The sequence below is a fragment of the Esox lucius genome, chromosome 21 (assembly GCF_011004845.1).
Source record: "Esox lucius isolate fEsoLuc1 chromosome 21, fEsoLuc1.pri, whole genome shotgun sequence".
Lineage (NCBI taxonomy): Eukaryota > Metazoa > Chordata > Actinopteri > Esociformes > Esocidae > Esox > Esox lucius.
Window position 1 is genome coordinate 9,636,351 of NC_047589.1, and position 27,371 is coordinate 9,663,721.

Here is a 27,371-nt window from a genome sequence, read left to right on the forward strand (position 1 = left end):
TGACTCTCTGTATTCACTCTGTTTGTCTCAGGGTATTTTACCTGTCTCTCTGTATTTACTGTCACTGTATTCTAATATATTTTACACTCTTTGTACTTTACTCTGTCTGTCTTTATAATTTACCTTCACGTTTTTTTGTATTTGCTCTGTCTGTCTGTATAATTTTCCTTCATGTGTCTTTGTCTATCTGTCTCTGTTTAACCTGACTGTATGTCTCTACTTGTTATCATAGAAAGAGTACCATCAAGCTCTACCAAGTTGATTTTTATTGGTGCATAAAACGCCTATGTAGTCGTAAATTGTAGTGGGCTTGCACTCCAAAAGGACTAGTGACGTTCTTGTTTGTTTTGCAGTGTTTATGTCTCTGTGTTTTACCTGTCTCTGTGTTTTACCTGTCTTTGTGAGCCTTGGACAACAGCACCTGAAATGAAAACGTGCTACACATTTTTAACTTCAATCCAACCCACTGTTTAGTTCTTTTACAGATCACACAAAACGGGCGTGGATGAGAAACAATGCTGCAGTTGGACTGGAATAAAATATAGGAGCACAGCTTTGAGTGAAGGAACGGACATTCTCTGTGTCTCATTGTAATTCAGAGTGGGACTCAGAATGCAATCTCATTGAAATGCATTGATCAAGATCTGCGTCCATAAACTGTGCCGGGAGCAGTTTTCTGTGTGTGAATGTCATACAGCATTCGGTGACGCAGTGCTTCAGGTGTACTGCGGGAACAAAGCTAATCTCGGGCTAGTTTTGTTGTGGTTTTATACAAATTTGGCTCCTCTCCTCTTCCTGCCTCAGGATATCTCAACCATTGCAGGAGTGTTTGCATGATAATGTGAATATGTCAGCAGTGAAACTCTTTGAAATCGTCGCCTCTCTCGCTCTGCCTAACCTTAATCTCCTAGCTCCCGCCGTAGCGGCGGAGAAAACAGCCCCTTCTGTCTTCCCTGTCTTCCATAACCTCTGTCCTGCTGCAGTAATGAGTGAGCGCAGCGCCTCAGGATGCATTAGAGGAGACAGTGGGGCTGATGTCACATCGGTGCACCTTGAAGAACAGGCCTGGGGAAACCACATAGAGTAAGGCAGAGGTTACATAGAAGCCCATATTCCTTCGACACATCCTCTTACTTGCGATAGGTACGCAGCATGACAAGAAGACACATGCCGGCACGTGGGTACGAAAGGTACGCAGCTTGACAGGAAGACGTTTCGGCACGTAGGTACGAAAGGCACGCAGCTTGACAGGAAGACGTTTCGGCACGTAGGTACGAAAGGCACGCAGCTTGACAGGAAGGCATGCCCGCACGTAGGTACATCTCTCTGCAGACATTCAGATCTGCTGAGCCTTGGTCCCTTGACTGGTCAAACCCTCTGTGTCACTTCTTTCTCCTCCTGTCTCAGCTTCTCCTCCTACTTCCCCTATAACTCCTCCTACCCATTCTCTTCTTCCTCCCCTCTAACCTTTCCTCTGTCAGCTTTACACTACTGTACAGTCCATGAGTATGTGTCCAGTTAGGCTTTAAACTCCGGCAGTTTAGGTTTGAGATTATACAATAATGATGGGGTTAGTACAGTACACTTCATTTAGAGTTTTTTATTTTTTTTGATGAACCATTTACAAAAAACAGCATGTTTTATTCCTATACTTCCTCCATTTAAGGGTGCCAGAATTATTTGGGCACTTGGCTTCTCAGCTGTCTCTTATTAGGCAGGCGGTTTGTTTTCATTAGTCCATTAGTGCCTTTAAAATCTAGTCTTGATTCTACGCTTGGCATTTGAGAGTTGGTTGCAGGTGTCTAAAACCCATTGTGACGCAGATAAACCAATACATTAAGTAGAAGGAAGCAAGCACTGGTTAGTTCAGCAATGTCAAATGACCTGTTAAACTAAGCAATGCCTTAACCGCGGATGACCAAAGAATCCTCACCATAGTGAAGGTAAAGAATCCTGCCGTCCAGACCTGGCAGAGCCTCACCAGGGAAGACACCCAACATCTAGAGATGTCCACGGGTCACGGCCTTCAGGCCGTCTTCAAACGCAAACGATTTGCAGCAACAAAAACCTGTGTCACTGTCCAAATACTTATGGGCCACACTGTACGTAATGAGGCCACCGACGTAATGGATCCTGTCTCCCCTGCCTCGCCATGTGAAATGACACGTTGACCACGGCTCACAGCAGAGCTGACATCGTGATCTGCCGCCACCAAATTCACAGAGGGAAAAGCCGCTTGGAATTTCTGTCAATTTAGCACGCCCCCGACAGGGACATGACAGGCGGGAGAGGGGGCCTGACTTGACAGGAGACATAACTGAATCCATTTTTGATGACATAACATAGCATAGGTCCTGCTGATGCCGAGGTTTAGGGACTTTTGGACTGTGCGTGACTTTCAAGGCCTCGGTGGCATTTCATGACCCAAAGGGCACCCTGAGCCCTTATATTGCGCACTACTTCAGTAGGAGCCTGGTCAAAAGCAATAAACTACATAGGGTGCCATTTTGGATGCAGAGAGTGGTCTGATCTGAGGTCAGCCAGGAGTGAGTTGCTAACCGTCACTGCTCACCTGATATGGTCTGTTCTGACACCTGCTCACTGGCCGCATGTTGGCAAATCTCCACCGTGTGTGTGTGCGTGTGTGTGTGTGTGTGTGTGTGTGCTTGTCGTGTCTCATCTGTGTCTGCCCAGACTCATGTGAGCTGACAGTGGTTTGAGGGAGACTCTTCTCTCTTTTTGGTTAGTCCTTACTCCCACAGACATCAAGTGTCTGTCCCAATACGTCACCCCCCCACCCCCATAGTGGACCAGGCAGAAAATTGGACGAATAAGCAACATCTGCATATCAAACAGCACCCTATTAGCAATTAAAGTGCACTCCTTTTCACCAGGACCTATGTAGGACCCCATGTAGTTGTTGAAGAGGAGAGTATCCAATTTGGGATACATAGTCTGGCTCGTTCAACTTCTGGTTTGCACATGCACACATCTGTCCCTATCCCTTAACCAAAACTCTAACCTTTACCTAACCCTAACCTTAATTACCAAACATTTATTCCTAAACTTAACCTTAACCTGACACCTAATCAAAAACCTAACCCCTTAACTTAAAAGCGACCCCAGTTCTAGCATTATGCCCACATTACATTTTGCCGTAACCCTTACTTCAATCAGAAAATAGGCTGGCAAAATGACCTAGTGGGGACCGATTTGTTATCTTTCTGGGGGCCTCTGGTCCGCATGCATTGTTGGACCTGGATCAAACACAATGTGCTGCAAAGCTGATCGGTAGTCACGTGTTAGTACCACAGATAGCCGGGCTGCGTACAGTGCAGGCGAAACCTGCAGGGTCTGCATTTGCCCCACTTGTCAATTTGACGCTAACACCCTCAGACAGGGGCACGTTACGTTACTGTACAGAAAAGGCTTAGTCTAACTGCACAGTTCAATTCCAAGCACTCCGTTGCAACAGTCGCACCAATAGAGGCCTATACAAAACCCGGCGGACCGGATTTTCTGTACTGTGTGTCCAGCGATGTTGTTAAATATGGTTTCTGTCAGGATTCTACGTGAGAGGTTTGAATGTATTCGTCCACACACGTGTTCAGTGTTACACAATAATGCATTAATCTACGTATAAAACCCTGTATCGCAAATTCATGATCTGTAATGGTAGAATATGTAGCTCCTCCTGCTAGTCGTTTTATTGTGATAGTAGTTGAATTGTGGTGTTAGTGACTTTTCCCCAAAAATCAAGGTCATTTCTAGGATGACGAATGATACACCCTGTGCTATGTAAAATATGCTTATGTAATGGGGATACACAAATTGCTAGCTAACGACGTTAAGGAAACTCCCAAGGGCAGAGGGTTTTCTTATCACGCTGTCAGCAGTTCTCTCTCTCCAGAATGTGGTGTCCCAGATCAATCCAGATTCACATACTGCAACACACTGCTGAAGATTTCATTGTTAAACTGAAAATGATTAAATTATTAAGGCCTTGTAATTTATCATCTTTAACTTAAAAGGCTTAAAAAGAGGTATGCCACTGTCTCCCACTATGGAGAGGTGTTAGTGTAGAGGACATGCATACTTTATTTCATGACGGAAGTGACTAGACTTGGGCATGTTTATCTATTTTTTATCTCAATTTGATTTGCGTTAATATATAGATTTTCTTGACTTTCTTTTATTTTTTTATTTTTTTTAAAAGGGACAATGCAGATTAATTAACATTTTTTGTTTACACTCAAAATGTAAATGCGGCAGAGTTAGCTAAGAAGCTATTTTTCATCTGTAGTCCCTTGGCAGGTCAACACAACATCATGGTACACAAATAAAATACATGAAAAACACCAGACAAATTAAGAAACTAGCTAGCTAATAAGTAGAATACAAAGATGGGCAGTACCTATTACTGATGAGTACAGTTTTGAGTGTTTTTAATCCATTTCTCAAGTTTAAATTTAAACGATAGGTAGCTGGTGCTCTCTCTGAGTTCAGTAAGGGAGACAGTTCCAATAATTTGAGGCCCGTACGGAGAAGACTGTTTGGCTAAACTTACTTTGTCTATACTGTACAACACAGTCTCCCCTGGTAGCTGCCCTAGTTGCCCTACCACTGCTGTTCTTCTGCCCATGTAAAATTTTAAAAATGAGGCAGGCATCTAGATAATGTAAAAAACTGTTAAAATTGAATAAGTTGTATTTAGTAATAATATTGCAATGGTGATGACTGATAGGTTTTCGATCTAATATTTTTGTTTATAAAGAGTTTGTTTATAAAGAGTTTCTATTTGTTTAAGAGTTGTGATGTTTGCTTGGGACCAGCTTGTGAAACAGTATGATATGTGCATAAATAGTTTGGCTGCCTCTGTTGTTAAATATGGCCTAATGTGTCTGAAGTTAGCCATATTATATCTGATGTTATTAGCCACTTTTTTAACATGCTTTTTAAAAGTTAAATTAGAGTCTAGAATAATACCAAGGTATTTAAAATCGGACATTACCATGATTTCTTCTCCTTCTATAAAAACACCAGCTTGTTGTACACTTGTGGACCTCTTAGAAAAGAACATACAGACTGTTTTGGTATTGTTAAGATGTAGATCTGACATTTTAAGCCAGGTAGAGACATGCACCAGTACCTTTTGTAGTTTTGTGTTATATTTAGATATATAATATTAATAACCTGAATGGTTACAAACACAATTACTTATTTCCTGATTTTCTTTGCACATTCTGCACTGTTTCTGACACACAAAACTGTCTTCCCAAATGGCACCCTGGTGATGATGCTACGGAGATGCAAGAGTGGACACTTGAACATTAAACCAGACATATTGTTCTTTTGGCTGTGGTGCAAATCCCTTTGCACTGCTGCATGTTAGATTCTCTCCAAAATATATGTTTGTTTCCATGGTGATGGAATCAATATTCTAAGAGGTTTATTGAAATAAAGGTATTTTTTATTATGATAGTTTTATGTTTTTTTTATGTGATGATACTATTTTCCTTTTTTTATTTTACAAACTTTTTTCATAACATTATGGCCATTTTGCAAAAAAATTGAAATGTCATTAAATGTAACTGTAGCAGGATTTGGTCACAACATGGTTGATGGTCTCCCCAATACAGTACATACTGTCAAATGGTTGATACTTTGTCTCAATTCATTGCGTTCAATGGGGAGAATAAGATTGTCACGTACATGATGCTTTTGTACGACCTGGTGTCATGAAAAGGCTGACATGATATACTCACAGACAGAAAGACAGACAAAGACTCAGTCAGTCATATACACTCCCTCATAGACAGAGAGATAGACAGTGTATGGGCTGACATGGGTAAATAGATGAGATTCAGACTGTTAATGACAGACTGACGGACAGACAGAGAAAAAACAGACAATATGGCTGTGTGGAAAATAAACGTGTAGTGGATCACTTCTTTGAGATAAGCATGACCCTAGTCTAAATAATCCGTAAGGATTTTCTATCATTAATTGAAAAATCTTAAATAATTCTTATTGGAGTACTTACACTGGATTTTTTCATAAGAACACGTCCTCCGATATGAAAAAATCCTATATAATGGTTTCAAGTCATAATAGAAAATCATAATGGTTTATTTTGAGTAAGGGGAAAAATTTGAAATTAAAAACTTACAATAACTTGGTTGCATAAGTGTGCACACCCTTAAACTAATACTTTGTTGAAGCAACTTTCGATTTTATTACAGCACTCCGTCCTTTTGGTTAGGACTCTATTAGCATGGCCCTTCTTGACATGGCAATCCCACTCTTCTTTGCAAAAGCGCTCTAAATCTGTCAGATTGCAAAGACATCTCCTGTGCACAGCCCTCTTCAGATCACCCCACAGATGTTCAATTGGATTCAGGTCTGGGCTCTGGCTGGGCCATTCCAAAACGTTAACCTTCTTCTGGTGAAGCCATACATTTATGGATTTGGGTGTGTGCTTTGTGTCATCATGCTGAAAGGTGAACTTCTTCTTCATCTTTCTAACGCCTGAACGTTTTGTGCCAAAATTGCCTGGTATTTGGAACTGTTCATAATTCCCTATTAGGCCCCGGTTTCACCTGAAGAAAAACAGCCCTAAAGCATGGTGCTGCCACCACCATGTTTCACTGTGGGTATGGTGTTCTTTGGGTGATGTGCAGTGTTGTTTTTGCACCAAACATTCCTTTTGGAATTATGGCCAAAAAGTTCACCCTTGGTTTCATCAGACCATAACACATTTTACCACGTGCTTTTGGGGGAATTGATGTTTGTTTTTGCACATTTCAGCCGGGCTTGGATGTTTGTAAGAAAAGGCTTCCATCTTGCCACCCTACCCCATAGCCCATTCATATGACGAATACGGGAGATTGTTGTCACATGTAGCACACAGCCAGTACTTGCCAGAAATTCCTGCAGTTCCTTCAATGTTGCTGTAGGCCTCTTGGGAGCCTCTTTGACCAGTTTTCTTCTCATCTTTTCATCCATTTTGGAGCGACATCCAGTTCTTGGTAATGACTCTGTTGTGCCATATTTTCTCCACTGGATGATGACTGTCTTCACTGTATTTCATGGTATATCTAATGCTTTGGAAATTCTTTTGTCCCCTTCTCCTGACATATATCTTTCAACTATGAGATCCCTTTGATGCTTTGGAAGCTCTCTGCGGACCATGGCTTTTGCTCTGAGATGCAACTAAGAAAATGTCAGGAACATCCTACTAGAACAGCTGAACTTTATTTGTGATTAATCAGAGTCACTTTAAATGATGGCAGGTGTGTAATGACTTCTATTAACATTAGTTTGAATGTGATTGGTTAATTCTGAACACAGCCACATCCCCAGTTATAAGAGGGTGTGCACACTTATACAACCAGGTTATTGTAAGGTTTTCGAAGATTTCAGTTTGTTTTTCAATTGAATTGTTCACATATGTCACATTAAAAGCGGAAGAAGTTCTGACATGATTTATCTTTTTAACAGGGGTGTGTAGACTTTTTATGTCCACTCTAGATGTAATTACACAATGCCGGATAATGATGGCAGATTACTTATCATTTTATTTCGCTGCCTACATTACCCTCATATACAAAGGCCTGTAGGCATGTTAGTGTAATAAACAGGTGTTTCTGCTACTAACACTCAGTCCATTCTTTTCACAGCTCTGCCAATCGGCATACATCATCAACTAGGAACACACGGCTGACGCCATGTTCTGTCTCTGTAAAATGTTTCTGTACTTGTCCACCCACAATGCAATTTGGAGGTTTTTTAATGTCAATTTGTTTAGTTTCATGTAGCTGACAGGGATGTTAAATAATGGCGTCATTGTTTTCTTGGCATTTGCTTTTAATTAGTGTGAGGGGATCACCTTATTTTTCAGGGATGCTGTACCAACTTACTTTTACTAATGATCCAAAACTGCATGCCAATTAGTTTTCTTTTTGTATTGCATCTCTATGTTGCAAAGGTGTATTTCAGCCGCTGTTAGGAGACAGCCACAAACTTAACAGCCGGTTTATTGGTTGTAGCGTGTGTTGAATGTTGAGCTTTTGATTTAGCCTAAACTTTATCCACTGCTTTGTCTTGGAAAAGTGTTCTGTGGACACAGATAATGGATCGTTGCTAGTGACCAAGTAATCACAACAGAGTCAGACTAGATATGGATTTCAAAAAGATGTTTACAGTATTATATGGATGTTCTTTTGATCTGAATGATCCTCTCAGAGCTATATCTCAACAGCACAGATTGACGTTGTGCCTAAGGAATTCTGAACATGAAAAATATCAGTTGCATCTTCTCTCACTCACTTTCTTTATGTCTTTCCCTCTATCTCTGTCTATTTTTAAATGTTAGATTGATACAAGACATAACACCATATAATAATTTAACTACTGTCACACCTTTCCAGGTGAATGGGTCTTTCAACCTGATAGAAAAATCTCAGTCACGTTCATTTTGTTTCCAAATCAAAGGATACCTCATGTCAATCTATACATTTTTTGGGGTACTTTGATGCCGTGACAGATTTCCAATACGAACTACATTATAATATATTGTAGAGCGCTCAGATATCCAGTGCTTTCTTATCCTCCCAGGCCTGATGCTGACAGCTGTTTGGACTGTCTTAACATTTTCAAAGTGCGAGCCATGATAGCTCTCATGCTCGGAGAATACCGGCTGGTGCTTTAGAGAGACTTGATGGACTTGCTAATTTGTTTACCTTGATCAGACAGTTCTGCAACAGAAGACATTTGTCTCAGTGATGTGTCGGGTTGGTGGTTGTCCATCCCACCAAAACTCCCTTCCAGTCTTTCTGTTTGTCCGGGGGAGCGGTGACGCTAACCCTAATTATGTTGGCGGTTGACAAAGGAGCTGTCACCTCAGAAGTGGGGTGATCAATGAATCTATTCCTCGGCATGTTTCAATAACACAATAAACTCGATGCTGAGTGGAAACATACTTAATAAAGGCAACTAGGCATTGCCCAAATTGTGTTAAGAACAGGTATGAAATTGTTTTATGTGAACTGGGAGGAGGAATGGATTGCAGCAGCCATGTGGGATTCATTACAAATGGACACTTTTGAGCTGTGGGTCCTAGATCCTTTATCCTTTACCTTAGTTAGAAATGTGTTTTTATTTGTGCAGAATTTGTGGTTTTACAAAAATATAAACCATCTTAAATATACATAAGGTTAGTCAAGAATACCTACAGATTCCTACAGATTCATGAAGATACCTTGACAGTTTCGTGATATTGAGGAAATGTTATATAAGTGTTATATAACTTAATATCTTACAGTGATTGAGTGAGACTAAAAGAGGACCAATGTCAGGTGTACGACAGAAGACCAATGTATTTCTTGTCACGTGTATGACAGAAGATGAATATATTTCTTGTCTCGTGTATGACAGAAGATTAATATTTTTCTGGTCATGTGTATGACAGAAGATTAATATATTTCTTGTCACGTGTATGACAGAAGACAAATGTATTTCTTGTCACGTGTATGACAGAAGATGAATATATTTCTTGTCACGTGTATGACAGAAGATTAATATATTTCTTGTCACGTGTATGCCAAATATCCTTTTGGGCTGTCTTTATTTTAAGAACAAGATAGCACTGTTCCTAACAACAATAATGCAGTATGCATTATTTGAAAAGAGGATTTTGCACAATATGTAGTGAAGGCATTGGTGACAGGTTTTCCATAGTTGTCACTTTACTGAGTATATATTGCACTACTTTTGACCACGATTGTGGTCAAATCCAGAGCCCTATGGCCAAGATGGTGCATTATGTAGTGAATATCGTTCAATTTAGGACTCTGATAGTATTCACGTGTATTTTAAGATTGTTCTAATGGACAGACATGAACATTCAGCTGCGTTCAATCTGCAAACACCAACGCTTGCCTTAGGATACCTCCAACACGCACAACCATTTCAGCTAGCGCATACCAAACCCTCCCCCCGGACCACGACCGACTGGGAAACATCTAGCAGCTTCTCAAAATGAGCCTGATTTAAACCAGTTGTCATTCCACTCAGAGAGTTAGAACTGCAATCAGTCGGAAACACTGAGATTCTCCACAGGGGCAGGAAGAGGTACTGCAGGGAGCCCGCTGTCTGGTGGGAAAACTGTTATTTATTTATTTCCTTTTTTCATACTAAAAACAACAACATAACAAACTGATTCCAGTTAAGGGATCAGTAGTATGCAGTTAGAGGAGAGATTCGATATGTTATTCACTCACACTCATGTATGTTCTCAACCCTGTCTAACATAAGCCTAACCCTGGTAGAGAACTCTGGTCTATTCCCCTCTGGTCCTGGAGGGCTAAAACGCTCCTGGTTTTCATTCTTTGCTTCTAATAAAGGGGTGATTAAGAACAGGGATGCCAGGTGAGTGCAGCTAACTACTAGGTAAAGGCAAAAATCTTAAATGTTTCTTCCCTCCAGGAGTGGAGTTAGCTCTGGGGCAGGAAATGTCATTCTGGACACCCGTATTGTTTCAGCAGTCCAGGTGTGTTCGGAAATGTTGTTGTATTGTAGCCGCGGCTTTGGTCAATGGCACTGCTTCAGACGTCAGGGTCAGTCGAAACAGCTGAGGGAAGACGTACACTCAACGTAATATTATCCTATGCACATGTTAGCCTATGCACACGCGCACACACACACACACACACACACACACACACACACACACACACACACACACACACACACACACACACACACTGGCTCATCCTCTGTGGACCACATAATGTTTTCTCCCTCCTGGGTAGAGGGAAGGTAGTAGGTAATCGGTTTTACCTCATGAAAAACGATTCTCAGGTTGGCAGGCAGAGAGCACCTCCTTGGCTCCACAGCGGGGATAAATGCCTTACAGTTGCTCGCTAAGCTCCAGACTCTTCCATGCGCCCAGTGTTTGATGTCTGCAAAGGGTAGATAGACCATCCGGGGACCAGGATCCCTTCAGCTGGCTTGTCTTTTGCCTGCACACAAAGCCACGCAGCTAACCAATCTCTGTCTCCGTACGCGCACGCACGCTCGCTCGCACTCGGACGCACGCGGACGCACGCGTGCTGTTAATGACTGTGCGACGGTGTGCATTTGGTTGTCTGGCGTATTGATGCGTCGTGTTTCATTTTCCTCCGTTATTCCCAATTGCGGGGTGACTTCATAGGAAACTGATTGGGTGTTTTCTGTACACTGTACACTGTGTTCATGGCGTGCTGCTGGCTTGTAGGTGACAGTGAAGTCAACAGATGAATGCCTTTTCTGTATTCCACAGCAAAACGCTCTCAAGTGTAGCTTTAGTATAAAGCGTCCTGTGCTGATACCGTGCCTGTGTCCTAAATGGTATTCCCTATTCCCTACTTTGACCAAGCTCGAACCACAGTAGCTCACTGCAGAGGGTGGGTGTAGGGTGTTATTTTGGACAAGGCTTAGCAGAGCGGATAAAGTGTTAGCGGATAAATTCCCAGCAGGCTATTTGTCTTTGTGTTCGATTTCTCAGTGCATAGCTTGGCCTGTTTCACTGAAAAGCAAAGGCTTCAATCAAAGTTTCATTATGTAATCATAGTAGATATTTTTCCAATTGTTCAATGAGCTCCCAGACAAGTGTTGGAAACTGTTCAGGGAGTGAGGGGGGTTGGCTCTGGGGGAGTTTGGGTTGTTGGATGGAGAGCTGAGTGGCTTTCTTAGTAAAAAAAAAAAATGGTTCAGTTTTTTTGACTTTATTCTTCAGCGTGTCTGTCATGTTTGTCATCTTTTTTCTGGGTAGTTTTGTTATCGCGTTTTATTTTATATTGGAAATACTAAACATGTGCCCATAAGCTCAGGAGACAATTATATCACATCTAATGGGGGATGTGCTCATAGGCACACGTCCCAGCCTGTGTAGTTGCCCTATCAGCGTGTTGCCCATCTCCCCCCCCCCCAAAACAATAGCAGTTAGAAAGTTGGAGAAAACAGTTATTTTTCGTAAGTGCGTCAGCGAGCTTCACTAACACCCCTTAAACATTCTGGCATGGCTGCCGTCTGATTTCACGTGCAACCTTATTGGTTTCAAAAAGACATCTTTCTGGTTAAAAATACGTTTTTCGAATGATTTTGCTCCGTGGGAGAATTATCTAAAAGAAGGGGACCCTCCCCAGAACGTTCCTATCCTTTTTCTCAGGTTCCAATGAGAATTCGTCATCATTTCTAGTCACTGCTGTTGCCAGGGGCACAGGTTTCCAAGACTCTTAGAGCTGACGTCTTATCTAGTTTTAATGAGGTCAGCTTCAACATGGAGGCATAACAGGGTCACAGCTTCGTACGTACATGTCCTTCCGTTTCACTTAGGTCGCCGTACGAGTGATCATTACAAGGCGAAAGGATACAGAAATGTCCAACACTTGGTTCATATCATGCGTGCAGTGTTTATGCAATGTAGTCTGTTGGTGTTTATGTGTATGTATGTGCGTGCGTGCGTGCGTACAGTACAGTGTAAAGAGAAGGTAGTGGCAGCATGTCATGGTTTGAGGACAGAGTTCCGCCTCTCCAATTAGGTGAAATGTGGGATATCTGCAGTGCACGGCTGACAGGCGGAAAAGGAGGGGGAGGTCACATGACCCCACTTCAGATCCTGAGTGTCCCAAGCCCTGCCTAGGACATCGGTAGCTGTGAGACAGCCGTCTGTGTGAGAAACAGGCTGCCAGGCCAGTCCCTCTTTGTCTCTCTCTCTATCTCTCTGTCTCTCTATCTCTCTCTTTCTCTCTCTGTCTCTCTCTCTATCTCTCTGTCTCTCTATCTTTCTCTGTCTCTCTCTATCTCTCTTTCTCTATCTCTTTGTCTCTCTATCTTTCTGTCTCTCTCTCTCTCTCTCTGTCTCTCTCTCTATCTCTCTGTTTCTCTCTCTATCTCTCTGTCTCTCTCTCTCTGTCTCTCTCTCTCTCTTGCTCTCTCTCCCTTATTTTGATCTCACAACGTGCTCCAGTGGCAAAGAAAGAGGTCTCTGTCAATTGACTGCAATGCATACCTTAAGTTGGCTACAGTCCAGTGTGTAAAGTGCTTTTTGAGCTTGTGTGTGTGTGTTTGTGTGTGTGTTTGTGTGTGCATGCGTGCACGTGTGTGCATTGTTGTGTGCATTTGTGGGTTCTCTTATACCATTGTGTTCTGTTTCAAATATGGCAGTGGAGATATTCGTCTTGCGTTTTCTCATTTGTACTACCAGAATTTGCTGATCTAGTGACTTGTCTTCATTTGATCCCTCAGCTTGGTGCCGGAGTGGAAATGTCATTAGAGTTTCCACAAACACTCCAGTCCATCCTCACTGAATGGACCCGCCACACATCCCAAAAGCAAAGCAAGATGCGTTCCCCTCCAACCGCAGTGCCGGAGGGCCCCTGAGGTCCCTGGTCATAAGAAGGGCACTATGTGGGGAATAGGGAGCAATTTGGGGTGTGTCCCCATGCATAATGTATACACTGTACACAGGACCTATTAAAGGTCTCTGATATCATTCTGCTCCTTTGTCTTGTGTCTACCAGGTCCATCTGAGGTCTTTTGGTCTCAATGCTTTTGTTTTCCACAGAGGCATTTGGTTTGCTTTTTATAAATCGCAGTAATGAATCCCCTTCTGATGTCTGAGCCTCAGCGCTGTGTGTTTAGGGGGGTGGGGCTGAGTGTGTAGGGGGGTGGGGCTGAGTGTGTAGGGGGGTGGGGCTGAGTGTGTATGGGGTGTGGCTGGGTCTGTAGGGGCATGAGGCAGAGTGTATAGGGAGGTAGGGCTGAGTGTATTTGGGGGGTGGGGCTGAGTTTTAGGGGGATAGGGCTGAGTGTGTATGGGGTTGGAGGGGCTGTGTGTGTAGGGGGGTGGGGCTGAGTGTGTATGGGGTGGGGCTGGGTCTGTAGGGGCATGAGGCAGAGTGTATAGGGAGGTAGGGCTGAGTGTGTTTTGGGGGTGGGGCTGAGTTTTAGGGGGATAGGGCTGAGTGTGTATGGGGTTGGAGGGGCTGTGTGTATAGGGGGGTGGGGCTGAGTGTGTATGGGGTGGGGCTGGGTCTGTAGGGGCATGAGGCAGAGTGTATAGGGAGGTAGGGCTGAGTGTGTTTTGGGGGTGGGGCTGAGTTTTAGGGGGATAGGGCTGAGTGTGTATGGGGTTGGAGGGGCTGTGTGTATAGGGGGGTGGGGCTGAGTGTGTAGGGGGGTGGGGCTGAGTGTGTAGGGGGGTGGGGCTGAGTGTGTATGGGGTGTGGCTGGGTCTGTAGGGGCATGAGGCAGAGTGTATAGGGAGGTAGGGCTGAGTGTGTTTTGGGGGTGGGGCTGAGTTTTAGGGGGATAGGGCTGAGTGTGTATGGGGTTGGAGGGGCTGTGTGTATAGGGGGGTGGGGCTGAGTGTGTATGGGGTGGGGCTGGGTCTGTAGGGGCATGAGGCAGAGTGTATAGGGAGGTAGGGCTGAGTGTATTTGGGGGGTGGGGCTGAGTTTTAGGGGGATAGGGCTGAGTGTGTATGGGGTTGGAGGGGCTGTGTGTGTAGGGGGGTGGGGTTGTGATATTATTATTTTCATGTCATCATGTAAGGAGTTTTTGTTGGCTGCAGTTGCCCAGGAGCTGTCCATTAGTCTGAAGAAAAGGAAGAGGAACTGGAGGAGTAGACCCACAGAACAACCACCTCCTGCGTCCTGAGTCCTGCACACAAATATTCATTAAGTGATTGAGAACAGGAGTGCTGATCTAGAATCAATTTTAATTTGAGATTTTAATTAATAAGATGACATGAACATGGGGAGCTGATCCTACATCAGCATTCCTGCTCAGAGATGCTTTTTTTTTGCTGTATTCAAATTCATTAGAGCCAACTGTTATGTTGGAAGACCAGCTTGAACACTGAAAACATTGAAGGAATGAAAAACATTCTCACGAGCTTTATCCAAAGACAATGCTGCAAGTCGGTGCAAATATGCGAGCTTTAGTCATTTTCTCTATCTCTTTTCTCTCTCCCTCATTTTGTTTGATGATTCTGGGTTTGTTTGTGTCCAGCTTGTTCAGCGCCCATCCGGACACCGGACCTTCTCGGCAGCAGTTGGATGCGTCCCCTCCCCCCTCTCCGACGATGACGACGAAAGGCTTGTCGGGTAGTCGGAGTCACCATCACACTGTGACCTGTGACCCGTCTTATGACCCGTCCTACGACTCCATGACTTTGGGTCGCCAAGCCAGACCCTACCTGCTAAACCCGGGCGAAACTCATCCGGCAGACCACCCTTACTATGCCCAAAGAAGTTCCTTCCAGTCTGAGTGCGGGGCCTACCCCGAACTGGCAAGCAGCACCTTCCCGCGAAGACAGTACAGCTCCCACCACGAACTGAAGGATGAGTGTGCCGTAGTGCCTTATACCGGAGGCCAGGGAGGAACCACTAAGGGGGTCGGAGGCGGTGGCAACAACAACCGCATCCCCTCCAACCTCCTGGAGCAGTTTGAACGTCAAGCTCCGGTTCGCCACGAGGGCTACCACACCCTGCAGTACAAGCGCACAGCGGTGGAGCACCAGCGCAGCGACAGCCCCGGGAGGATCCGGCACCTCGTACACTCGGTCCAGAAGCTCTTCACCAAGTCCCACTCCCTGGAGGGCCCGTCCGGGGGCAGGGTGAATGGGAGCAAGGCCAGCCCTGATGACCCCCCATCGCACTCGGGCACCCTGAAGCACAGTGGCAAGCGTAGCAAGACCAAAGACCGGAGCAGGTCGGAGCCCAAGATGCGCTCGGCTATTTCGGGCTACTGGAGCTCGGACGACACCCTGGACCGCGATGTTTGCCTCTACCACCACCACAGTCCCAGCCTGGGAGGCATGCCCTCGGGAGTGATGACCATGGGACGCCGGCCGGACAAGTCCCAATCGCAGTACTTCACGGAACAGTACAACACCATCAGTGCGCACTCGCTGAAGACATCAAGGAGCAACAACGACGTCAAGTGTTCCACGTGTGCCGGGCTACCTGGACTGGGCGTGGGGATGGACGGGACTAACCAGCTCCTGAAGAAGAGCTCGTGGTCATCCCCGTTGACTGTCAGCAGGGCCAGAGAGGTCTACCAGAAAGCATCGGTCAACCTAGAAAAGGCTCTGGTCAAGGCTGAGACTTGCCAGCAGGGAGGACGCCAGACTTGTCAGTTCCTTCAGGTATGACAACAATCATCCTTCAGCTCCATCATCCTGTGATCACACCTCCATCTTCGATCATCTGTGTTGACAGTGTGACATCCTTTTTTGTGTTGAATGTGTGACATCGTCATTTGTTTTGAACGTGAGATATCTTAGTTTATGTTGAATTTAGGTTTTAATTGTGAAATATCTTAGTTTATGATGAATTTAGGTTTTCATTGTGAGATATCTTAGTTTATGTTGAATTTAGGTTTTAATTGTGAGATATCTTAGTTTATGTTGAATTTAGGTTTTATTTGTGAGATATCTTAGTTTCTACTCAATGAGAGACATGTTGACTGTGAGGCATTCTTTGTTTATCTTGTATGTGAGATCCCAATGGCTTAACTATACATATCATTATGGGGCCCTGTGCAAGAAATTTCACTGGGCCCCCTAGCCAAAATGTAGGTTAGAGCCTGTGTTCATGTAGCGGTGCCAATGTGGACAAGTGTAGAAAATAAAGTTGGGCAAGACCTTGCAGGACCCTTGCTTCCAAACATGCAGGCCCACCCCATCACCAAGCCCACCCCGTCACCCGTGGTTGTCTGCCCCAGCGCACGGCCTAAACCTACAGTTCTGCCTCATCTCACCTTCTCCCGTCATTCATTTTAATGTCCATTTGTCTGATGTCATTTACATTATTACATCTTGCTGAGCTTTGTATTGTCTTTGACACCAAATTTGGTTCTGGGTGCTGAGGTTTGTGTGTTTTCAGATGCAGATCTCTACACACCGTAAGGAGAGTTGTGTATGACGAGACAATTTTTACTTAAGTGTTCCCCTAGACAAGGGGGAATGAGACAGAAGTAACTACTAAAGAAGTAACTACTACTAAAGAACATCTACCCTGATTTCAGGATGAAATGATGATTGTCAGATGAAATGACAAGAATGTACCAATGTCAAAGGGCCTTGGAAATGTGATGGTTCCAGAACAATGTGGTCCTTTGGTTCAACTTGCCCTGGTTATGGGTCAGATGGGCTATAAACTAGTCCCAAGTTAGGGGTCAGATGAACCTATCAACTTGCCCAGGTTAGTGGTCAGATGAGCCTATAAACATGTCCCAGGTTAGGGGTCAGATGAACCTATTAACTTGCCCTAGTTAGGGGTCAGATGAACCTATCAACTTGTCCCAGGTTAGGGGTCAGATGAACCTATCAACTTGCCCTAGTTAGGGGTCAGATGAACCTAGTCATTGGGTAAGATGACCAATCAACAAACAATTGAAAATAACTTATTTCTTTATCAATTATTATTTAATAATTCCTTACCAAACATTCTTGGTTATTTTCGTAAAGGCAATTTTTGCAACATTAAAACGAGCAGATTAAGTTTTAATACCCATAGGGGCAGATTAAGTCTAAACAAGCTCAATGGAGTTTTCTATTGAACATTAGTTTTTAGTCCTAGACTAGGCTTAATCAGTGTCTGCGAAACCAGCCCATAATGTTTATGTTTTGTAGAAGGTGAATATGTCATGTAAATCTCCTTATCCCTTTTTCCACTTGGCTACAAATTATGTTACAGTCATTTTGACGATCAAATCAGCTTTTTTGGCCCAAGATCCAAATGTTCTAAAAGCAGCCAGTATGTGTAAGCCCCATTAATGATTGTTTTTCTACAATAACTGAAATAAGAAATAAACTGTCGGGTATGCAGTTTTACATTGAAATCATATTTGATACACCAGACACTTAACTTATCTAATGGTGGGGTAGTGACCATTGGTTCAACTTACCCCAGAGCAGTTTGCTCATTTTGCCACACAGCCACTATTTTTGAAAAAAGGTGCTTATCTTAGCAATTTAGGGCTAATCTTTTGCAAAACTATGCACATGTTTTTATACAGTGGTAATTTGCCAACACTTATCATATGTCATTTTAGACCTTGATACATTTGCTTTGATTTAAGTCATTATACTTTTTGTGTAAAATATTTTTACCACTTCCATGTGCCTCTCTTCATCAATGCCAGCTAGAAATGGTGAGTTCTTAATGAATTTTTTTTAAATTTTTCTTAATACCGGGGGTGGGTCAACTTTACTCATTTTACCCCACTCCCCCCTACTTGTTGATTCATGACCAACAGTAAGTCCATCAACTGAATTAGCATTTCCACTTGTGTTAGATCTGTTCAGTTTGAAATCCACATTGTCCCTGCGGTAAGACTAATTATGCGCTCGGTCTATTCCGTTTGAAATCCCCATTGTCCCAAAGACAGTACCTGTATCCCGTCTTACGGCCCAGCCGCCCCACAGATCCCAGCAGGCCCTAGTGAGAAGTAGTGCAGGTCAGGTGCTGCTTGGGATGCAGACAGTGTGAAAAGGGGACAACGTGTTGATGGGCTGCTGATGAGGCGGGGTGGTGGGGAAACCCAATGAGTGAAAAACTGAAACCCTGAGAATGGTGGCCCTGCTGTGCTCCCTCTCTGTCTCTGTTTGTTTGGCTGAAGATGAAAGACGAAGCCATTCATCTTGGTTACTTCCACCCATCTGACTGGGTGAGCTGCAGAGAGAAGGAACAGGAGCGAGGGAGACGGAGAGATAAGAGCCAGGATGGGTACTGAGATAAGAGAGACAGAGGATCTAAGAGAGAGAAAGTGCAAGTGAGAGAGAGAGAGAGAGAGAGAAGGGCTGAACGAGTACAGAGAAACAGATACTAAGACTGGGGGAGAGACAAAGCGAGAGAGACCACACATTTTTGAACAACAACAATGGATCAGATCAGGAGGGGGGGGGCGATGTTGCATCAGTAGCTACATACCTCACCTGTGACAGCTGCTGTTCTCTCTCCCACAAAGGGGAAGGGAAGTAAGAAGGATGTACTTTCCATGGAGACACAACCCGTTTTGCCAGTGACCGCTTCTGAATTCTGAAAGGAGAACAGCGGCGTGTTGTTTTATTCATAGAAATAGAATCTAGATGGATTGTTTCTATTTCTATGGTTTTATTCCCCTGCTGCGAAGTGGTCTCGTTTTTTTCGCCATTCACTCACATTGCCGTTGTCCCCGCATTTACATACACGTTTACAAACTGACACTCAGCCAATCACCTCTCTGTGTGTCTCGGCCCAAGGTCAAAGTTGATCGGCAGTGTATCGAGCATCAAAAATAGATTGTCCTACACTCTGAATGAAAATGTTCTTGGAGTATCCATTAGGGTTTCTATGTTAAAACTCTAAAGGGATCATAAATATGTTTTTTAGGGAAAAATGTAAAGGGTAGATCAAACAACTTTTAATGGTACCTCAAAGAAGAACGTACCCTCTAACAACATACATCAAAAGGTTCTTCAACGAACCATTAGTGAGTGTTCCTTTGAATAACCCTTTGAAAACAGAACTTAAAGCAGTTTACCCACAGTTTCAATTAGAACAACCCTAAAAAGATCCTTCAGGAACCTTTTTTTTTTGTTGAGAGTGTACTGTGCTTTTGTACCTTAGTTTGCATAACAGCGTCAAGGACAAGATGTCTCCCTAGCTACCGGCCTGTTGAATGATTCTCATCCTGTTAATTGCTCACACTATTTGCCTCCATCCCAAATGGCACTCTAATGGAGCACATATGGGGCTCGGTCTAACATAGTGCACAATGTAGGGATTGGGTGCAATTTGGGACACAGTTTTCTTCCTGTATCTTTTCTCTCTCTCTTTCACCTTCACGTTTAGCTCCCCTAAAAGCGATTCACATTGGCTACCAGCACAGGGATACAGCAGAACAAAACCTCCTTTGTTTTTCCTTCTCTTGTGGTGGTAGAGTGGCAGGGAGAGAGCGAGAGAGAGATTGCTCTTTTGCTTGCGTCTTTTTTTGTTCATTCATTAGTGTGTGAAAAGCACAGCCAGACAGTGTTGATGAATCCAGACGTTTTTTGTCAGAACAATTCCCTCAATAGTTTGATATGCGGCGTGCGTCACTGGGAAGGACCAGCACAAAGGAGGACCTCTGGTCTCTACTCTCTGACGGTATGATTCTCATACGCCCCATTCACGGGACCACTAGCAGTTAGCGCACGCCATTGATTACTGATGGGACTTTAGCGGTTAGCGGCTGCGTGGATATAGATCCTGGTTCTGATGGTGACCCATCCGTTCCGGGATGGGGTTGTCTGGGACAAGGGTCAGCCTGGGCTCAAAGTGGGACCTTAGGGTCTGGTGGCGTGGGTCATGCCTCTGACCACGTTCACCTCTGCATTCTCACGGTCCACAGGTGCCCCAGGACGAGTGGAGTGGGGGGTTCTCACCCCTGGGGAAGGACGACGAGATCCCGTGCCGACGGATGCGCAGCGGCAGCTACATCAGGGCCATGGCGGAGGAGGACAGCGGCGATTCCGACTGCAGCCCAAAGCCCTCGCCCAAAGTGCAGGCGCGACGGGCCAGCTATCTGAAGGCCACACAGCCATCTCTAACGGAAATGACCACGCTCAAGTAAGTAGATACCTACTTTGGAAATTAACAGTGTGGGAGGGCGCGCGCATGTGTACACACTGTATGTGTGAATTCATTCATGGCTGTATTCATGTATACACATTTAATTATTTCCAATTACACAATGCAAAGCATTCGAACAGTGTTTGGTGTATGTGTGTGTTTTGTTTGTGTGTCGTCCAGGATGAGGTTTGGAGCAATGGAACCAAAAGCTGTTTTTGAAACCCAAACTGCCCAAAAAGTAAACACTATTAGAGGACAAGCTCTAATAGCTGTTTCAATTAAAGTCAATGACCTAAATAGGCTTTCTCAAGTAGACTGGAATGCACTGCGTCGATTCTCTTTACAGTGACCACCATCTTAGGTTCTGAGTTGCACATCACCCACTGAGTTGCACATCACCTAGTGTTTACGATGGCCAGGAGTGTTTATAAATTAGTTTGACCAAGTCTTTTGATTTTTTTTTTATTAATAAATGAAACTATGAGTTTATGTAATCCCATATGTCCTTAATGACACAGTGGGAAAGCCATTGCCTTGAAGCTAGCTGCGTCATTGCAAGACCAGAATTTGTGGTGTTAGTTTTGAATATGGCTGCCTTTGCTCATGATACTCTAGTGACTCCTTGTGGCCAGTTGGGCACCTGAGCGCTAAATCTAGGTAGAAGTTAGGTGAGGACGCGTTTCGAACCGGATTCATCTGGAGATGGCATTCACAAGTGTTCGAAAATACAGATTGTTAGATTCTCCACATTCTGTGGATTCTTTTTGGAATGAGTATTCTATATAATATATTCTTTAAAAAGAACAGATGGATGTGTTGTTTTATGTCAAGTAATTTTGAAACAGCTTAATTGTAAAAACTATTGAATGTATTCATTTTACAATGATATTACTAATTCTGTGCCATGCCTGACTTTTGAAAGGCGACAGACAGAGTAGCTCATTCTTCTTTTCAACTATGTTGATATTTTAGTCATGGGGATGAATAAGTCTTTCTGCGGCTGGGGATAATTAGGTCTCCATGATAATTTGCGGGCCAGATTTGAACTTTAGCCAAAACACCAGAGTTAACATCCTTACTGTTAAATGACCCGTTTAATGTTCAGTCTGGAGGAAGCCCTTCAAAAAGGTGGAATGTCTCCTTCACTGCCATGGGGCATTAAGACTTAATTTCAAGGCTAGAGCAAAGAGTGCCCCTTACTGGCCCTCCCACACTACTTCCAGCAACCAATCAGCATTACGTCAAAAAGCTGTTGTGGCTGTGATTGAATTATTCAATACTTCAGTATCACCAAATCTTATTCCTCCATTTTGTTCATACATGTTATTTATATAAATAGCCTCTTTATCTGGTTTGCCATTCCAAATAAAAGGAAATATTGTTTTCTGACATTACGTGACATAGGAATGTCCTGGTGTCAATAGCGGCCATGAATCACAATGTAAACTCTGATTATAGGTTTTAAATGATGCTAGGTAAAGCTGGAGTTTTTATGAAAGCCATTAATACAAAGTAAATGAGAGCAGTGCATTGATCTTTAATACGGCTCAAGCTATTTTTAGATAGAGAATGCAACAATGTGTACTAAACCTACATGTTGTCTGTAAAATAATGTAATGTGAGTAGTGAAGTACTGCAGTACTGCATTTAATCGTTTATTTCTATTGGAAGTTGCATTTAATAGTTAAGCCCAAACGTATTCATACCCAAGCCAAATTTTGAGCTATAGTGAATTTTTATTTGACAAATAGGTTTCTTTTGGCTGAAAACGACATAAACAAGTGACAAAACACGGTAAGACATTGTGCTGGAGACAAAAATGAATAACATAACTATTTCTGTTTTTAGCCATGACTTGCAGTTGACTGGTAACTGACTGGAGAACTACTGTTGTTCTGTTGTTCTCAATTTATTGGTGATTAGAATGCTGTCTCATGGTGGAAATTACAAGACCATTGTAAACGGTATAGATCTTTTTTTTTCTCAAAACATTTCAACAAGCATTTTTCATAAAAATGTGAAAGAAATAGTTCCATTATTCATTTCTATCTATACCTTGTTTTTGCCATTTCCAGTCAGAAGAAACCTATTGGTCAAATAAAAAATCACTTTAGCTCAGAATATGGCATGGGTATGAAAACTTTTGGTCTTAACTGTATTTATGGTGTTGCCATATTTTATAACCGGCAGAATATGTTGACTTAATTATCTCTTCTTGGTTATTTCTCAAAAGACAAACTATTCAGGAAGATTTATTTTTTATCAGCAGTGTCTCTCATCAACATGCTTTTTAAAAGACTTCTTTCAAAGATTTTCATCAGCCAGATGGCCAGATATTGATATGCTTTCCACGTGTTTGATATATATCAATTCCATTTAAAACTTTCAGCAATCCTCCCTTCACTAGCCTCCTCTGGTAACTGTTTATTACATCCCATAAATCTGCCTGATTGTGTCATTACTATGACGTGTATGTGTGCTTACTCACTTCGGAGCGCCACGGTAATACACACTCATTGCCTATACAAGAAAATCATTGTTATCTCTCCTGCCGCAGTGAATGATTTACTCTGAAATAAACAGGTTTCTATGAGGGGAATATCAATTAATCACACTCATTCATCGTTATGGAGAGAGCTGAGAGCAATGCAATTGCTATTATGTAATGTTATTGTTTCACAATTAATATCAATAAAGGGATACTTCACTTAATTACAGTAAAGGGATACTTAGGTACTTTGTGATTTTCTTACGATTACCTAATCCTCAGATTAATCTAGTGATACCATATTTGGTTCCTTTTTTCCACTTTGAAGGAAGTTGTAGGTAGCATTTATTTAGCTAGCACAATTGCTGGTTGTCTTATCTGGATTTTAGCCGCCATCCACTGTTCTACTTGCTGTCAGCAGATACACAAAAGTAATATTTCAGAATACATTTTTACCAAATGTATGTGTGTATTTGCATCTATTTCAATGAGAGATATCAACATGCATACTTACATGTACATTTATTTTAATATAGTTTCAAAAATATATAGAAGTATTACAGTTTTGGATACATTCATATATTTTTTTTAATTAACATATCATAGATTTTAGATTCCGTCTCTCACAGTTGAAGAGTACCTATGATAAAAATTGCAGACCTCTACATGCTTTGTAAGTAGGAAGACCTGCAAAATCGGCAGTGTATCAAATACTTGTTCTCCCCACTGTAAGTCTACACACCCCTGTTAAAATGCCAGGTTTTTGTGATGTAAAAGAATGAGACAAAGATTAATAATGTCAGAATTTTTTCCACTTTTAATGTGACCTATATTGTGAACAGTTCAATTGAAAAACAAACTGAAATCTTCAAGGGGGAAAAATTAAAAATAAAACAATAACCTGGTTGCATAAGTGTGCACACCCTCTTATAATTGGGGATGTGGCTGTGTTCAGAATTAACCAATCACATTCAAACTTATGTTAAATAGAAGTCATTACACACCTGCCATCATGACTCTGATTAATCACAAATAAAGTTCAGCTGACATTTTCTTAGTTGCATCTCAGAGCAAAAGCCATGGTCCGCAGAGAGCTTCCAAAGCATCAGAAGGATCTCATAGTTGAAAGATATAAGTCAGGAGAAGGGTTCAAAATAATTTCCAAAGCATTAGATATATCATGGAACACAGTGAAGACAGTCATCACCAAGTGGAGAAAATATGGCACAACAGACATTACCGAGAACTGGATGTCCCTCCAAAATGTTTTCAAAGACAAGAAGAAAACTGGTCAGGGAAGCTTCCAAGAGGCCTACAGCAACATTAAAGTAACTGCAGGAATTTCTGGCAAGTACTGGCTGTGTGCTACATGTGACAACAATCTCCTGTATTTGTCATATGAATGGGCTATGGGGTAGGGTGGCAAAACAGAAGCCTTTTCTTACAAACATCCAAGCCCGGCTGAAATTTGCAAAAACAAACATCAATTCCCCCAAAAGCACGTGGGAAAATGTGTTATGGTCTGACGAAACCAGGTTCAACCAGGTTGAACATTTTGGCCATAATTCCAAAAGGTATGTTTGGTACAAAAACAACACTGCACATCACCCTAAGAACACCATACCCACAGTGAAGCATGGTGGTGGCAGCTTTTTTTATTCAGCTGGAACCGGGGCCTTAGTCAGGGTGGAGGGAATTATGAACAGTTCCAAATACCAGGCAATTTTGGCACAAAACCTTCAGGTGTCCGTTAGAAAGCTGAAGATGAAGAGGAAGTTCACCTTTTAGCACGACAATGACCCAAAGCACACATTCAAATCCACAATAGCATGGCTTCACCAGAAGAAGATTAATGTTTTGGAATGGTCCAGCCAGAGCCCAGACCTGAATCCAATTGAACATCTGTGGGGTGATATGAAGAGGGCTGTGCACAGGAGATGTCCTCGAAATAAGACAGATTTGGAGTGCTTTTGCAAAGAAGAGTGGGCAAATATTGCCACGTCAAGATGTGCCATGCTAATAGACTCCTACCCAAAAAGACTGAGTGCTGTAATAAAATCAAAAGGTGCTTCAACAAAGTATAAGTTTAAGGGTGTGCACACTTATGCAACCAGGTTATTGTGAGTTTTTACTTTTTTCTTTTTCCCCCTCAAAGATTTCAGTTTGTTTTTCAATGGAATTGTTCACGTTATAAGTCACATTAAAGGTGGAAAAAATTCTGACATGATTTATCTTTGTCTCATTCTTTTACGTCACAAGAACCTGGCATTTTAACAGGGGTGTGTAGACTTTTTATACCCACAGTAATCATGGCAATTTTGTCAGAGATTTAATGCCTCCTGCAGACATAAGGGGAGCTGCTGTGATACATGCCAGCTGGTGTCCACTCCCATACATATACACATACAAATGCAATTACATATACCCAAACGCATCAAATAGTATTACTCAATGCTTGTGTCACAACAGATTGCTATATCCTGATGTGGTTCGCTTGTTGAACACCTATCTGAGCATTCTGAGATCTAAGATCTGAAATGTAGTCTGCCTGAAACACGTCCAGAATTAAGAATCGTGACAGAGATATTTTATAATATTAATTATAGTATCTTGCACAGTAATTGATGGTTGTTAAGTGCTCTTTCCAATGTTGTGAGATTAAAAAAATCTCTGATGACATAGAGCCCTTTCCAAACGGCACCCTAGTCTGATTATCATGCACTCCCATGTGTCCCAGTCAAAAGTAGTGCCCTATATAGGGAGTAGGGAAGGCCATTTTGGCCCCTATGTTATGATGATGTGTTTATTCGCAACCCAGAGAAAAATGTCAACAGCTCTGTTTATTCAAACCCATGAATATAACCATAGTCTAAATTGCGCTAATTTGTCTGTTCCAGCCTGCGTGAGATAATATATAATAATTACAATCAGTTTTATGCTGACTAAGTCCTTCTCTGTACTTGTTCTAAATTGGCTGAAAAATACTTCCTGAATAGCATGTTGTTGCATTATAATGATAACATTATGTAAAATCGTAGAAATAGATGCTTGGAGAGAGAGATGTAGAGAGAGACTGGGAGAGAGAGCTGTAGAGAGAGACTGGGAGAGAGAGATGTATAGAGAGACTGGGAGAGAGAAATGTAGAGAGGAAAGAGATAGAAAGTTAGAGACCTTAGGAGAGATGTGACTGGGTGAGAGAGAGATGTGACTGGGTGAGAGAGAGATGTGACTGGGTGAGAGAGAGATGTGACTGGGTGAGAGAGAGATGTGACTGGGTGAGAGAGAGAGGTGACTGGGTGAGAGAGAGAGGTGACTGGGTGAGAGTAGAAAGATAGTGAGAGAAACTTGGGTGGAGAGATATAGAAAGCCAGAGGTGAAGAGAGAGAGATACTGAGAGAGAGAGAAATGGAGAGAGAGAGACATTCTGTGACAGCTTGTTTTTCTGTTTTGGAGTATGACGCATAGACACACACACACACCCACACACACGTAGACAAACAAAGTAGGCCTCTGGCCTACTAAGTATCATGTGTTCATAAAAGGAGACCTGGTCCAAAAGGCCTCTTCTAGATAATCCCACAGCCAACTCCCTCTTGGGGTCGGCCTTTTTTTTTTTGGACCTCCATTCGCTACCTCTAAATCAGCAGCTGTTCTTCTTGGGGTTCACACAAAACATGAAATGTGACATTGCATATAAAAAGTACACCTACCTCACCAAATAACAAGCGTTGCATAATACTCAGCTATTTTATTTAATTTATGCTGCAATCAGTTGCTCTGCTGGTGCAATTGCTTATTGTGTCCAAGGCCTGATAATCCTATTGTCACAGACTGCAGGCAGGCTCTGGCATTGGAGCGGACAAATTTAAACACGGGCCCGATCAACTTGGATCGCGACCGTCAAAGGACCAGGGTTCATGAGGTCTTCATAGAACAGGCCGCGTATTGAAAACACTTAACTCACCTTCATTCTCCCCCTCTTCGCCTCTTTCAGCCTGGCTGGAACCTGTATTCCGTTTCTCCCCGTCCGAGTGATCTGTCCGTTAACTCTCTCTTCCCTCGTCTCATGCCCTTTCTGTTCCCTGTCGTTCTCCTCCCTCTCTGACTACGCCCATCCCTGCACCGGACGCCATGTGCCTCCTTTTTAGACCCACGCTCCATCCATCCCGGAAGTGACTAATGGCAGTTCCTTCACAGCTCCTTCTGTTTAAGGAAGGCCACACATGATCGAGTCAAACTGG

General features: G+C 42.9%; 1 protein-coding gene and 1 long non-coding RNA gene across 7 annotated transcripts in view; one reads left to right on the forward strand and one right to left on the reverse strand.

The window, feature by feature from the left end:
* dlgap1b (discs, large (Drosophila) homolog-associated protein 1b) overlaps positions 1-27,371 on the forward strand; it is a 134,682-nt gene that overhangs the window by 52,401 nt on the left and 54,910 nt on the right. For 5 of the 6 annotated variants that reach the window (XR_002195861.3, XM_020041938.3, XM_013139533.4 and 2 more), the window contains 2 exons: positions 15,055-16,192; positions 20,422-20,639. Coding sequence is in view for 5 of the 6 variants with exons in the window: in XM_020041938.3 (XP_019897497.2) it covers positions 15,128-16,192; positions 20,422-20,639 (1,283 nt within the window). In the remaining variant the exon portion in view is untranslated. Of the gene's footprint in view, positions 1-15,054; positions 16,193-20,047; positions 20,178-20,421; positions 20,640-27,371 lie in introns of those variants that run through there. The other variant, XM_020041940.2, reaches the window with a different exon arrangement.
* On the reverse strand, positions 17,669-27,314 carry LOC109614884. Its single transcript, XR_002195863.2, has 3 exons — positions 27,095-27,314; positions 18,986-19,088; positions 17,669-18,722 (listed from the first exon to the last, which is right to left on the reverse strand). It is a non-coding gene; the product is annotated as an uncharacterized LOC109614884 (long non-coding RNA).